Consider the following 12814-nt stretch of genomic DNA (forward strand, 5'->3'; position numbering starts at 1 on the left):
TGTCCCTGGAAGGAGGGAAACTGAGGCCAGAGGATCCCAGGGAGTCCGGGGGGGGGGGGAGGGAGGGAGTCTCTTTGTAGTACCACCCACCTTACACTTCAGTGTGTTTTGGCCCCCTCCCCAATTATGGCAGAGGCCGCTGTGTCCCTGGAGGAAGAGGGGCCCAGCTAGGTCTCCTCGAGAACAGGGGAAGAGCCTGAGCTGGGGAGTGGAGGGGCCTGGGCTTTAAGTGTCCTGTGGAGATGCCCCTGGGAAGCTCTGTGGGACCCACCTGGGTCCTCCCGGGGCTGGAGCCCCCAAGCAGGGCTGGAAGACCCACCCCAAAAGGATGTGAATGGCCGTCTGTGAAAAAAAGTCCTGCTTTTTTCTGACCGGGCTGCATCTTGGGAACCACAGCTGCCCCCAGCTGCCCCGCCCGGCCTCCAGCAGTCCTGCCCCTGCCAGGGAAGGACTTACGGAAGGGAAGAAAGCTCGTCTCCCCTTGCTTCTTCCTTCCTTACAAGTTCAACTGCATGTTCTTCATTTGGGCTCACAATCAACCCCAGTGGAGTAGTTTGGAGCACTGGCTGCACCTGCCCAGACTCGCTGGGCACACTCTAGGCCTCTGTTTCCCCATCTGAGCAATGGGAGGCTGGACTCCTGCTCGTCTTCCACGGCAGGCTTGGGGGGAACCCACCCTCAGAACTGTGGGGCCCTGCTGGCCCCCCACCCAGCTGGAGGTGGGAGGAGCTGCCAGCAGGGTCTAGGAGGACCCAGGCAAGGAGTCCCCAGGGACAGAAGGTGGCAGCATGTGGGCTGAATGGGGGCGGGTCTGTGTGCCTGTGTGTGCATGTCTGCGTCTGTGTGCATCTGTGTTGTGTGCACTGGGCTCTTGTACATGCCTGCATGTGTTCCTGTGTGCACACACCCACTCCTGTACACAGGCCCGTGTGCCTGTGTGTGCAGGGTTCTGCGGTCGGGGACCTGTGAACTGGAAATCGCTGAGGAAGCAAACATGCTTCTGGCTGGAGGAAGAACTGCACCCCGGAATCTGACGTGGGGCCCCAGAGCCAGTTCTGATGGGGGCAGAGGCGGGGTAGGGAGGGGGGGTTGGGCGCACTTTCCCGTCAGCACATGGGTAGCCCCGGTGTGCAGGAGTGAATCTGGAGGTCCCCACGGTGCTCCTGTGCACCACGGGAGTGTCTGCCTCCTTCCCATAGCATCCTATTGCCTCCACGGGACCTGGAGACAACGGCCTCACTCGAGCAGATCCACTCCTCCTCGGGACCCAGCCAGGTCTCAGCCACAACTCCTGACCTTCGCGTCCGCGGTGGTTCCCTGGCCTGGCCGCTCTTCCCATCCCAGGTACTGGGTTAGGGCCCCCCTCCTCCCTAGGTGTGATCGCCTCTGCCACCAGACTTTGCACCTCGTTTGCAGAGAAGATGGGGGGGAGGGGAACAGCCCCTGGAACGCGCGCAGCCGGTGCTCATTTTTGCAGAATGCGTGGAATTTAGAACCAGCCCCTAAGACCTGGCTCAGAGGATGCGGGCAGGGGTCCCTGGAATCGCTCCAGGCCAGGTCATTCCGCTCCTGGGCAGCCCTCTCCACGGGCACCGCGGGGAACACCTCCACCTCGCTCCACTGCCCAACTGGGGACCCCCGCCCCCAACGGTCTGTAAGAGCTTGGCTCTGGAATCCTCATCTGTTCCTTCCACGTCACTGAGACTTTTCTGGCTTCCAGCCTGGCTTGAACAGCGGTGGGGGTTGGTCGCCAGGACCCCGCTGGGAGCTCACCATCCCTTTGCGGCCGCCATCTGTCCTTGTCAATCTCGAGACTCCCGCCCCCAGGGACCACCAATCACAGCGCAGGCATCCCAGTTTCGTCATCGGCAGCCAATCAGCGCTTCCGCCGACCGCTCAGGTCCCCTACGTCCCCGTGAGACTGCTGCAGGCCAAGTCAGTCTTCAGCCGCTGCCTGCCTGTTGGACACCCGTGGGGCACCCGTTCCACCCCTAAGGCTGCGCCTTGCTGCTATGAGCCTCAGTCTTCCCCTCTGTAAGATGGGAACAGGCAGGCTCTGGGTAACACGAGGGACTGCACAGGAGGGCCCACCCAGCGCCTGTCTCTCTGGAGGTCCCCGCAGGGCTGGCCACGTGGTCGGCCAGGGACCAAGAAGGGCAGGGTGGACTCGGGACCCAGGTGACCCTGCGAGGCCGGAAACTTCCTGGGCTTCTTATCTGCCAGACAGAGAAGTGGCTCTGTCCCTCTGCAAGCTCGGCGCGGGCGTCTTCTGATTCAGGCACCCAGCCTGGACCGCAAGCCTAGTCCACCCAGCTGACTCCTCCCAGGGCCGGTCCCCACCTCGGTGGGAGCCTGCGGTCTGGTGGTGTGGATGGACGCACTGGAGGCCTTTTCAGTATGGAAAGGGGGCGGCCCAAGCCTCCAAGCTCTAATCAAGTCACACCTGCCCAGGTGTGCTGGTTTGTGTAGGCTTGACCTCTAACCCCTAAACGTGCAGGAGTCGGGTTCTCCGGCCCACCCCTCCTGTCTGCCTTCATCCCGGCGGGCACGCGCGCACGCACACACACACACACACACACACAGCCTTGGGGCTGCAGACTTGCGTTATTTTATTTTGCTCTTTCCAGTCTGAAGCTACTATCATGGGCGTTTAGAGTTATACAAATGACACTTACAAAAAATAAAAGACCAAGACACCCAGAGGGAGATGCATGGTGGACACTAACTGGAAGGGAGGGGAGCCGGCAGGGTCAGGGCTGGGCACCACGGCCGGGGTTGGGGGGTGGGGGCTTCCAGGGGGCTCCCAGCTGAGGGTGAGGCCTAGCTTCATCCTGCCGAGACCCGGGAGTCTGGTCAGACGAGGAGCACCGACCACATGGGGTCCTGGCTGAGGCGGTGAGGGGCCCAGCACCACCAGGTGAGACTCGGGCCTGGGGCGGGCACTCGGGAGGGTGGGGCTGGAGAAACCCCTGAGAAGGTAGGGGAGTTTGGATTCCGGGAGACGCCCCGCTTGCCCCACCACTAGTGGGAGGAGGGCGCAGAGGCCAGGAGAGGCCTCTGTCTCAAGACTCCCAAGCCCACTCATGGCTACAACCAGGCTTGCCTGGGGCTCCTCCAGCAGTAACATTTCATTAACAAAAAAATACTGATTTGGTCATTTTCTGCTTCCAGTCAGGCCAGAGGGAAAGCAAAGAGAGACAGGGGCAGGGTCCCGGGATCACAGCAGGGTGTGCAGGGGCAGGAGCCAGCCCCAACCTGTGAGATGCAAGCGGGGGCCACCAACAGGCGTGGGGCAAGATCGTGGCTCCTGGGGGGGCAGGGAGGATCAGGAGGGGACAGGAGATTCCAGTTACGCACCCCGCCATTCCAGGGGGGCGGGGGCTCGGGAAGGCCTCCCAGCTCCCCCACTCCTCCTTGGCCTCTTTGGGGAAATAAGGCTCAGAGTCATCTGAGGTCAGGAGAGAGAAGTTCCAGCCTCGCCCAGGGCACATAAGAGAGGGCAGAGGGCCGGGACAGCCCGCCCAGGGCCAGGTCAGAGTACCGACCTGCCCAGGGGACGACCGGTGAGGGCACCGTTTGCTCTGGGTTTCCAGTTTGAAAGGCAAGGGACTCGCCACCCGCAGCAGAGCCCCCAGGAGAAGAGAGTTAACGGGGGGCGGGGGCGGGGCAGGGAAGGGGCCACGGGCGTGGGGCCTAGTACTCCCACAGCGTGGTGGGGTCGATGGTGTCGGCACAGGCCTTCAGGACCCCCGCGTGGTCCCCCTTCAGGTAGTGCCCGCCCACCTTGATGGCCACCTTGTTGTAGTCGCAGAACTCCAGGAAGAAGTCCACTGGGCTGTCGCTGCTGCTGGTCACCGACGAGTCATTGCCCACCATCCAGTACTTGCCCGTGGAGTCTGCAGAGGCGCAGAGGGGACCCCGTCAGGCCCTGCCTCAGGCTCTGCCCCCCACCCTCCAATCACGGCTCCCAGAGTGCAGCTGGGGTCTGCCCTGTCCACCCACGTGGATGGATGGAGCCCCTCCTGGAGCCCTCTGTCTGGCATGGTCTCCCTCCTGTACCCACGAGAGCGGCTGGAGCTCCCACGTGGGGCCTGGAATGGTCCAAGCCATGTCAGAGGGTCAAGTGGGGTGCAGAGGCCGGGGGGTGCCCCGCCCAGTCCCACCCACAGGGGCACCTGCCTTTGATGTTGTAGGCACCGTCTCGGAACTCCAGCTGGAAGACGTCATAGTTGGAGCGGTTGGCGTCCAGGGTGCCCGTGACCTTGCGGCAGCCGATGAAGCCGTGCTCCCCACGGAACACGATGATGGGCCGGTTGATCAGCTTCATGAGGAAGAGCTCCGAGTCCCCTGTCCCAAGAGGTGGGAAAGGTAGTGAGCCTCAGGGAGGTGGGGGCAGGAGGCTGGGAGTGCGACGCCCAGGGTGTGTGTGGCTCAGAGACGGACAGCAGGAGCCTAGGGTCACACAGCATGCCAGTCCTGGGGGAGGCAAGGTGGGGGCAGTCTGGGAGGACGCCCAGCACAGGGCGGGCTTCCAGTGGGGTTGGTAAGTGACCATGGCATAGTGAGACCCCGCCCCAGGGAACTGCGGCTTGAGGTGGGCCCAAGGCGGCTACCTGCCGTCTCCACGGAGGCCGCCAGCTGGCCATTCTTCTTGGCCGTCACGAACTTGCCATTGGACGCACGCAGAATAATCCTCCGATCACGCCACTCGATGTCAAAGTAGCATCTGGCGTCCCTGGGGTGGGGTGGGGGACAGGGTCAGGAGAGGTGCCCCCCTCCACGGAAGGGCCGGCGTGGGTGAGCGTGGGCAGCGGGCACTCACTTGGTGGAGGCAGTGGACTGCACACCCCCGGTGGTCGTCAGCGTCCAGTACTTGCCCGAGTGGGTGCGGAAGGCGCATTTTTTGGTGTCGCGGTCAATCTCCAGTTGGAAGGTCTCTTGGTCGGTCTCTTCGTCCTGATTGGCCGACAGGTCCATACCTGTGGGGAGAGCCTCCAGCTAGGACCAGGGACCCCTGCTCCCCCCGTTCTGGCTGACCCTCAGCCCTGCCCTCACACACCAGTACAGTGGGAGGCGGAGGGGCTACTGAGAACGCACCACACGGCTCAGACCCCTTGGCCTCCACATCAGAGGGAGAACCCAGGACCCTGGGCTGGACCAGTTAAGGACCAAAGCCTGCCAGGCCCACTTACACATCACTCTCTCTGATTACAGAGGTAAAACTCTGCAACAAACCAGATGGAAGACGACACTGTAGAGCCAGCCGGGAGAATCTGAACGTGGCCAGGGGTTAGGGGGGAAGGGTTCATGACTGCTAATCATGTTGTCCATATGTAAGAGGATGCCTTGCTGTTTATAGAGACACAGGCAAAGATTTCGAGATGAAATGCCCGGATGTCTGGGTTCTACAGGAAGTACAAGCAAAAACAATGAATGGAGGCCCAGGGAGCTGGGATGGCAGCCTGGGGGTTGCTACACGGCGGTTCATTGTTCCCTCCTGCTTCTGTGTACGTGTAGAAGTTCAAAGAGCAATTGCACATGCTCCTTTCAGGAAATCTAGCAAACTCCTCTAAAAGCGCAGTCACACACACCCCTATGCCCACAGCACCCCCGGAGAGCCTCTGTGAACGCTGGGCGACCACAGCCTCCTAACCGTTTCCGCTGCATTCATACACGCGTTTTCTTGACCTTAAAGTGCACGTGGGCAGCAGATCGCGATTTGCACATGAGCTGCCTAACCCCTTCACACGTGTCCACGTCCTGAAATTGTCTGTGAAGGGGGTGGCTTCCGGGGTTTCGTTCCCACGAGCTGCAGCCTCATCGCTTTTGCACACCTGTGTGGACTCCTCCAGCTAAAACCTGCAATGCGACCTTTGGTCACAACCACACGTTCAGGTCCCCAAGCACCGTGGGTCTAAGAGCCTCACCGTCGGGTGAGGTGGGCCTCCAGGCCTTTATGAAGCCAGGGCCGGTGGCAGGCACCCTTTCAGATGAGAGGAGGCTGGCGGGTGGCAAAGTCTGGGGGCTGGGTGCCGCACCCCTGGCCCAGGACCCCTTCTTGGTTCTCCAGGCACCACCCAGAGGGCCTGACAGGTGTCAGCCCTGTGCTGACCAGGTCTCATGTCCCATGTCAGCGCCACCCTGCCTCACAAGAGAGAGGGAGACAGAGAAATAGTGCCCTTGCCCAAGGTCACCCAGAGAGAAAGCTAGGGCTCCCCGGGCTCTCGGGAGAAGGGGGCAAACTCCGGCCTCGTGCCAAGCCCTGTCCCCCAGCCTTCCCTCCCCTCTCTGGACTGGTGGCCGCGGCCTCCACGGGTCACCCTGAACAGATGCTCACCACCGCTGGGCTCGAACCCCCAGCCCCTCGGGATCCCCTGAGCCCCAGTGTCAGGGATCAGCTGTCTACTCAGGCCCCGGGGTGGGAGTGAGTGCCACCCACCACGACACCCCCCACGGAGCACCAGGCAAGGAGCAGCAAGGGCGGGGCCTGCTGGGGCGCCCAGTCCCCAAGAGGCAGGCCGTCCTGGGGCCACGCCCAGCATGCGGCGCTGGGCTCCCTCCTGGTTCAGACCCGTCCAGCCAGCCTGCCCCACCCCACCTGCCAGGCCACGGGGCACCACGTGCCCCACGCATGGGAGCCCGGCTGATGGCAAGGAAAGAACAGGGGAGAAGCCTCGCCAGGCACACCTCAGCAGCAGAAAAGGCAGAGAAGGCTCCCCAGGGAGAAAGGGAAAGGGGGCAAGGGAGGGCCATGAATGGCAGTCAGCCCTCCCGCGCTTGCCAGCCTACCTGCTGGTACACAAGGCACACACCAGGCTCAGGCCAGACACGCCCGGGGGCCCTTCTCCAGGAGACTCCAGGTCCCGAGTGCTCAGCCAGCCCCGCACCCCTGCTCCTTGCATCAACTTTGTACCCCTGGGGAGTACAAAGCAAGACTCTGAAGCGGTGGGTCCCTGCCCCAGGCCACACGACAACCACCGCCGTCTGCTCAGCCACTCAGACCCCCGTCCAGCCCGGCTGTGTCCAGTCCTGGAACTGGTGTGATCAACAGGCCTAGGCCAGCGAGCAAGGTACTCAAAGTGGGGGCCAGGCACCTTGCATGAGCACCATACCTCCCAGCCTCAGTTTCCCTCTGTCAACCCAGCTCAGTGTCTCTCCGTCCTGCCAGGAGATTGAAAGCACGGAGGGGCCCGATGCCAAATAGACACCGGGCATTCTGCCCCCAACAGGAGGAACGGTTTCCTCCCTCGGCGTACTTTCCAGGAGGAGGGGAAGTATCCACTGCACCCAGGGGGGCCCGTCCTGGCTCCAAGGCCCTGCCCCGACGGAAAAGGCCCCACTCGGCCTTGGAAGTCTCTAATTAGAGCTGGGTTACTATGGGAACAGGGTTTTCTTCGGGATTTTTCCTTTCATCAACAGCAGCACAGAAAGCGTGAGTCACTGGAGCCCCGGGAAGTAAGGAGAGGGATGCGGGGGTTCACCAGAGCCGACAGGCACATCCCCCCACCCCGGAGACGCCAGGCCCCCACCCTGCCTGCAGCAGACCCCATGGTCTCATCCCCCCACAGCCTTAGCCATCCCCAAATCCCCTGGATGGTAAAAAATCGGGCGCTCTCCACCACCCCATTCAGTTTAAGGGAGGGAGCCCAGAAGCTTCTGTGCCCTCACCTCACTTCTCCTTGCTGTCAACTCTTGCCACTACCTGACCACCTTAAATTCCTACTCCATCCTTACACGAGCTGTTCCCTGGGGCCAATGTGACCTGCCTTATCAAGAGAACTCTTACACATCCTACAAGGCCCGGCTCGTCCAGCCCTTCCTCACCCCAGCCAGCCAGCCTCACCTTCAAGAGCTGGGGCTGGGCACTTACTGAGCACAGAGACCCCAGGGCACAGCTGGCCAGAGGCAAAGGGGCTATGAGATCAGGTGGGAACTGTGCTGAGGCTCCGCCCAGGGTCTGGCTGGAGCCCAGGGCAGTGTGTGTGGGTGTTAATAGCTCAGTCGTGTCCAGCTCTTTGCAACCCACCATGGACTGTAGCCCGCCAGGCTCCTCTGTCCATGGGATTCTCCAGGGAAGAAGATTGGAGTGGGTTGCCATGTCCTTCTCCAGGGGATCTTCTTGACCCAGGGATCAAACCTAAGTCTCCTGCATTGCAGGCAGATACCTTACCATCTGAGCCACCAGGGAAGCGGAGCCCACAGCAGGTAGGCGCCAAAGGAGCTTGAATACGGCTCACTTGGCGGCCCTGCCTATGTGATCACCGCGAACCCGCTTCCCAGGACCTGGGGTGGATGTATGCCATCTGCCTTGTCACAGCAGCTCTCAGGACCCCCACACCCTGGTGGCCGACCCTGCCTCTAACCCTGCAATGATCCCCTCCCAGAAATACAGTCTGGCCGCAAAGAACGTGCCCAGGTGTAGCCCTTTACAGATGGGGAGACTGAGGCCGGAGAGCAGCTTGCAGCTTCAGCAGGAAGCACCCCACCCCGCATGGGGCCCTGGCTGCTGAGATGACTCACATCCCCCACCGGCAAAACCCAGGAGGCTCCTCCTTCCTGGCCCGAGTTTCCCAACATGTGTCTGTAGGAGCCGCCTCTGCCTCCCTGCCACGCAGGCCTGTCCAAAATGGCCTCTGCAGGCACGCCCCCCCCAACCCCGCGCGGCCCTGGGGCCCACCCCCGAGTCACCCTCCATCCAGCCAGGGAGACCCGACGTCAGAACGGACCCCAGAACCTGAAGCCAATCTTGGCCCCCAGAGCTCCCTCCTCTTTAAACACACGGATGAGCCCGCAGCTCTCCTGCTGCAATTTCCGGCAGCTCCTCTTGCCCCATCGGCCTGAATCACAGCATGACACCCCCAGCGAGCCTCACTCAAAGGAGAAGGTGTTTGTCCAGGCTCGCCACCTGGTACCTGCCAAAAATACCCCAGGCTCTCTCTGCCCCTTCCTGGCCCCGGAGGGCTCCTGCCAGTCTTTCCCAGGGAAGGGGCAGGACGCAGCTGGCAAGCAGAGCATCCTTCACTGATAAGCTCCACTCCGGGTCCTGCAGCCCTGCTGGCTGACCCAGACCCGTGGACCAACCTCACGAGCTGCTTCTCTGCCAGCACTGGGCTTTCTGCTCCTCTCTGCTCGGGGCCTTTGCATGAGCTGTGCTCTGTGTCCACAACACTGTCCCACACACCTGATACAGCCCACCTTTGGTTCATCCTCAGGTCAGGTCAAATGTCCTCCCCAGAAAGAGACCTCTCCCATCTAACCCGGGGCCCTCACGGACCGCCTGCAGTCCCAGACACTTCTGTTGCCCAAGATGTGGCTCATGTCCCAACGAGGACACAGCGCCCAGCAGGGAAGGCGCCGCGACGTGCCCACTTGCTCACCACTCAGGCCTCAGCATGCCTCACTTGCTAGGGGCTCAGTGTTTGTGGAGTGGGTGAGGAGTCCTGCCCCACCTAGTGCTGTGTGAGACTGGAGAGGGAAGACCCTGTGGTCCCCAGAGGCTGGGAGGCATCAGAGGGTCCAGATGAGGGCCCTTTCTGGATTCAAACCCAGTTCTGCCTGCCGCATACTTGCTGTGTGACCTTGGGCACAGGGGTTCTCCTCTCTGGGCCTAAACGCGCCCATCTGCAGGATGGAAGAAGCCTGGCCCACTTCACTCCACAGCCTGCAACCTTGGGCGGGAGCTGCCACGAGGCTGCAACCTCCTGGGCAGAGTGCATACCTCCAAAGGGTGGTCCTCAGGAGAAAGGGGGCCATTGCCTGGGGTTCCCACCCAGCTATCTCTGGAGGCCAAGGTCCAACTTCCTGTCTGGAGGGAGCAAGACACCCAGAGGTTCCCCTGGGGGGAAGGAACAGACTGCCTTCTGGGCCAAAGAAGGGGCAAGGGCGCCAGAAGGAAGAGAAGCCGCCTGGGGCAGAATCTGAGTCGGGAAAGAGGGGCCTCATTCTGGCGCGCAGGCCAGTAGGAAATGGCCAGGCCAACGGGAGGCCCCGGGAAAGGACGTGTCGAGTTGCAGCCAGCTGTTCCAGGCGGGAGTCTTAGGGGGTGGGTTTACTCGAGGAAGGGGGCGCTTTCCGAGGGTGCCGGGCTGGGGTCTCCGGGCTCACTCTGGGACCGCTCTCGGGCACCCACGAAGGAGAGCGCACCGGCCGGGAGCCGCAGGGCGGGGTACCTGGCGGGCAGCCATCCTCGCCACGCCGCCCTGGACCTGGGCGCGAGCAGGGAGGCCGCCTTCTGGGGCGGCTTCGAACGGAGCACCCAGCCCGGGGGGCGGCGCGGGGTTCCCAGCAGGGGGGACCTGCAGAAAGCCGACTCCCTCCCCGCCCAGCCTCATCTGGTTTCCTCATCCGCAGAGACCAAGCAGGACAAAGGGGGCGAGGGAGGGCCCTGTCGAGGAGCCCGCCCCCTGCTCACAAAGGCCGCGGCCTCAAGCGCGGGGCGGACGCGGGAGGAGGGGCTGGGGGGGAAGGGCAGACACTCGGGGCGCCCCCCTCCACCAGAGGCCAACCCCTCCCAGCAGCCAGAGTGGGTGGAGAGCGGCCGAGGCCCGGGGGAGGTGGACGCGCACCCTGCGGAGACCAAAGGACCCCCATCCCGCCCGCGAAAGGCCGCCCTTAGGGAGCGCGGGCGCGCCCCGCGCCGGGGGCGACCCCTCGCTCCGCCCTGGAACTGAAGACCCACTAACGGGGGGCGGGGGGAAGGACACGAGGCAGCGGGCGAGGGGCGTCCCCTCCCCCAGAGCTGGGCCCACTGAGCCTAGGGATCCGCATAAGTCGGGAAGACCCAGAATGAGCAGGGGGTGCGAGGGTGGCACCCGGGGCGGGGCCTAAGCGCGGCCTAGGGAGCCCCAAGCCCAAGGCGGAGTGGGGGCCGCTCCACGGCCCCCAGAGATGGGCAAAGCCCCACCCCTCGCCCCTTCCTCGGGGTCGGAGCGCACGCCCTGCGGCCGGGTAGGGTGGCCTGCGCGCCCAGCGGGGGCGCACCGGGCATCGCTCGGGACTGCCGCGGGCGAGGAAGGGCGGGAGGCGGTGGAGACGGGGGTGGGGTGGGGTGCGCTTTGTGCAAGGCCCGGAAGAGGCGAGGGACGGCGTCCCCACTCACCCTGGCGCGTGGACACGTTCCTCTCGTTGGCCGCCTGCAGCACGACCTGGGCGCAGCTCTGCTCCAGGGCGAAGAGCTCGTCCTTGCCCACCTTGGTGGCCTTGCCCGCCTTGAGCGTGCCGCTGGGCCCCGACGGCGCCAGGTAGCGGCCCTCGCAGTCGCGGAAGGCCACCTTGCCGGAGCGGAACTCCAGCGTGTAGCCGGTGGCGGGCTCAGGATGCGCCACCAGGCGCCCGTCGTGGCGCAGGAAGCGGTGGTCGGCCGTCTGCAAGCTGTAGCGCTGATCCTGGAAGGCCAGCGTGATGAGCGAGTCGACGCCCCAGGGCACGTCGCGGTCCACCGAGATCTCGTCGGCCGGCCGCGCGCCCAGGTGCGCGTAGCGCTTGCGGGCCAGGCTGTAGATGTTGACCTGCGGGTGCATAGCGATGTGCACGCTCCACTTCTCGGCCGGCGACACGGTCTGAGCGAAGCACGACAGGCGGTCCTCGGTGCCGCCGAAATAGCGCCGGTGCGCCTCGGACTGCAGCGACCAGCGGCCGTCGTCGTGCGCCACGATGAGAAAGCGGCAGTCGGCGCCCGGCGCCTCATGCTCGCAGGTCACGTTGCCGTCCTTGTCGGCCGCCAGGTAGCGGCCCAGGTGGCTGCGGAGGCACACGGCGGCGCTGCCCGCCTCGTCGGGCGGCTGCTCCAGCGTCCAGATCTGCTTCTTCTTCAGGCTGCTGGCCGAGGCGTTCACTTTGAACCCGAACGTCTCGGCCGTCAGGTACTTGTTGCTGCAGTTGATGAGCCCGAACTGGATCTGCAGGGCCTCGGCCGTGCCGTTGGCGGTCATGGTGGCGGCTGGAGGCGGGCCGGCGCGGCCCGGGCGGTCGGTGGCGGGTCCCGGCGGCAGTGCCCTGCTTCTTTGTTAGGCGGCGGCCGCGGCCGTGCGCGCACCCTCAGCAGCGGCTTTACAAAGCCGGCTTGCGGCGCCCGAGCCCCTTTATAGGCGGGGTGACGTCAGCGCCGCCAGGCCCCGCCCCCGCCCCGCCCCGCCCCGGGGCTCGCCGAGCCGGGGGCGCGCGGGCCGAGCCAGCGAGTGGCGCGGGGAGCCCCGAGGGGCGCGGGAGGCAGCTGCGCTCGCAGCGGCCCCTCCTTCTGCACCGCCGGCCTCTGCAGTACCCCCTACTTGGGGCCACCGCCCCCTTCCCCCCAATACCAAAGCCCCACCCTCGCGGCGCCGCAGCCTGAGGGCTCGCCCAGAGCAGGGGACCCCTCGGAGGCCTCCCCAACCCCAAGCCCAGTCGGGAGGAAGGCCCGAGTCAGATTAGAGGTTGTGGATTAGAGACCTCGGAAACCACGGAGCTCATCAGGACTAGCGGAGCGCTCCGGAGGCTCCTGGAGGAGGTGGACTTAGCGCAGAGCCTTGAAGGAGCAGAGAGAGGACCCTCCAAGTGCCTGTGGGCGGAAGGGTGGGCGCAGGCCAGGAGCTGGGAAGGCGTCTGCCAACCCCAACTCACCCAACCCAGGCTCTGCAGCCTCCAAACCGGGGTCTGTGGTTCCCCGAAGCGTCCCTCCCAGAACACTGCCCGGAAAGGCACCCTCCCTCCCGGGGGTCCAGGCACCCAGCCCCACTGGCCCAAATCGGTCTCCGGAGTAGTAACGGCGTTCCCATCCCGAGGCGGCAGAGGTCACAGGGTTCCGGTGAGGTTCACAGGCATAGAGCGAGTTGCTGTT

General features: G+C 64.2%; 1 protein-coding gene across 1 annotated transcript; it reads right to left on the reverse strand.

Annotated features, from left to right (window-relative positions):
* Positions 1-2585: 2585 nt before the first annotated feature.
* Positions 2586-12597, reverse strand: FSCN1 (fascin actin-bundling protein 1). The gene is made up of 5 exons (XM_069570019.1): positions 11099-12597; positions 4823-4979; positions 4614-4735; positions 4180-4347; positions 2586-3896 (listed from the first exon to the last, which is right to left on the reverse strand). Exons 1-5 carry the CDS (start codon positions 11928-11930, stop codon positions 3694-3696), a joined length of 1482 nt encoding a protein of 493 aa, XP_069426120.1. The 5' UTR covers positions 11931-12597; the 3' UTR covers positions 2586-3693.
* Positions 12598-12814: the final 217 nt, after the last annotated feature.

The sequence above is a fragment of the Ovis canadensis genome, chromosome 24, assembly GCF_042477335.2.
Source record: "Ovis canadensis isolate MfBH-ARS-UI-01 breed Bighorn chromosome 24, ARS-UI_OviCan_v2, whole genome shotgun sequence".
NCBI classification, from domain to species: Eukaryota; Metazoa; Chordata; class Mammalia; order Artiodactyla; family Bovidae; genus Ovis; species Ovis canadensis.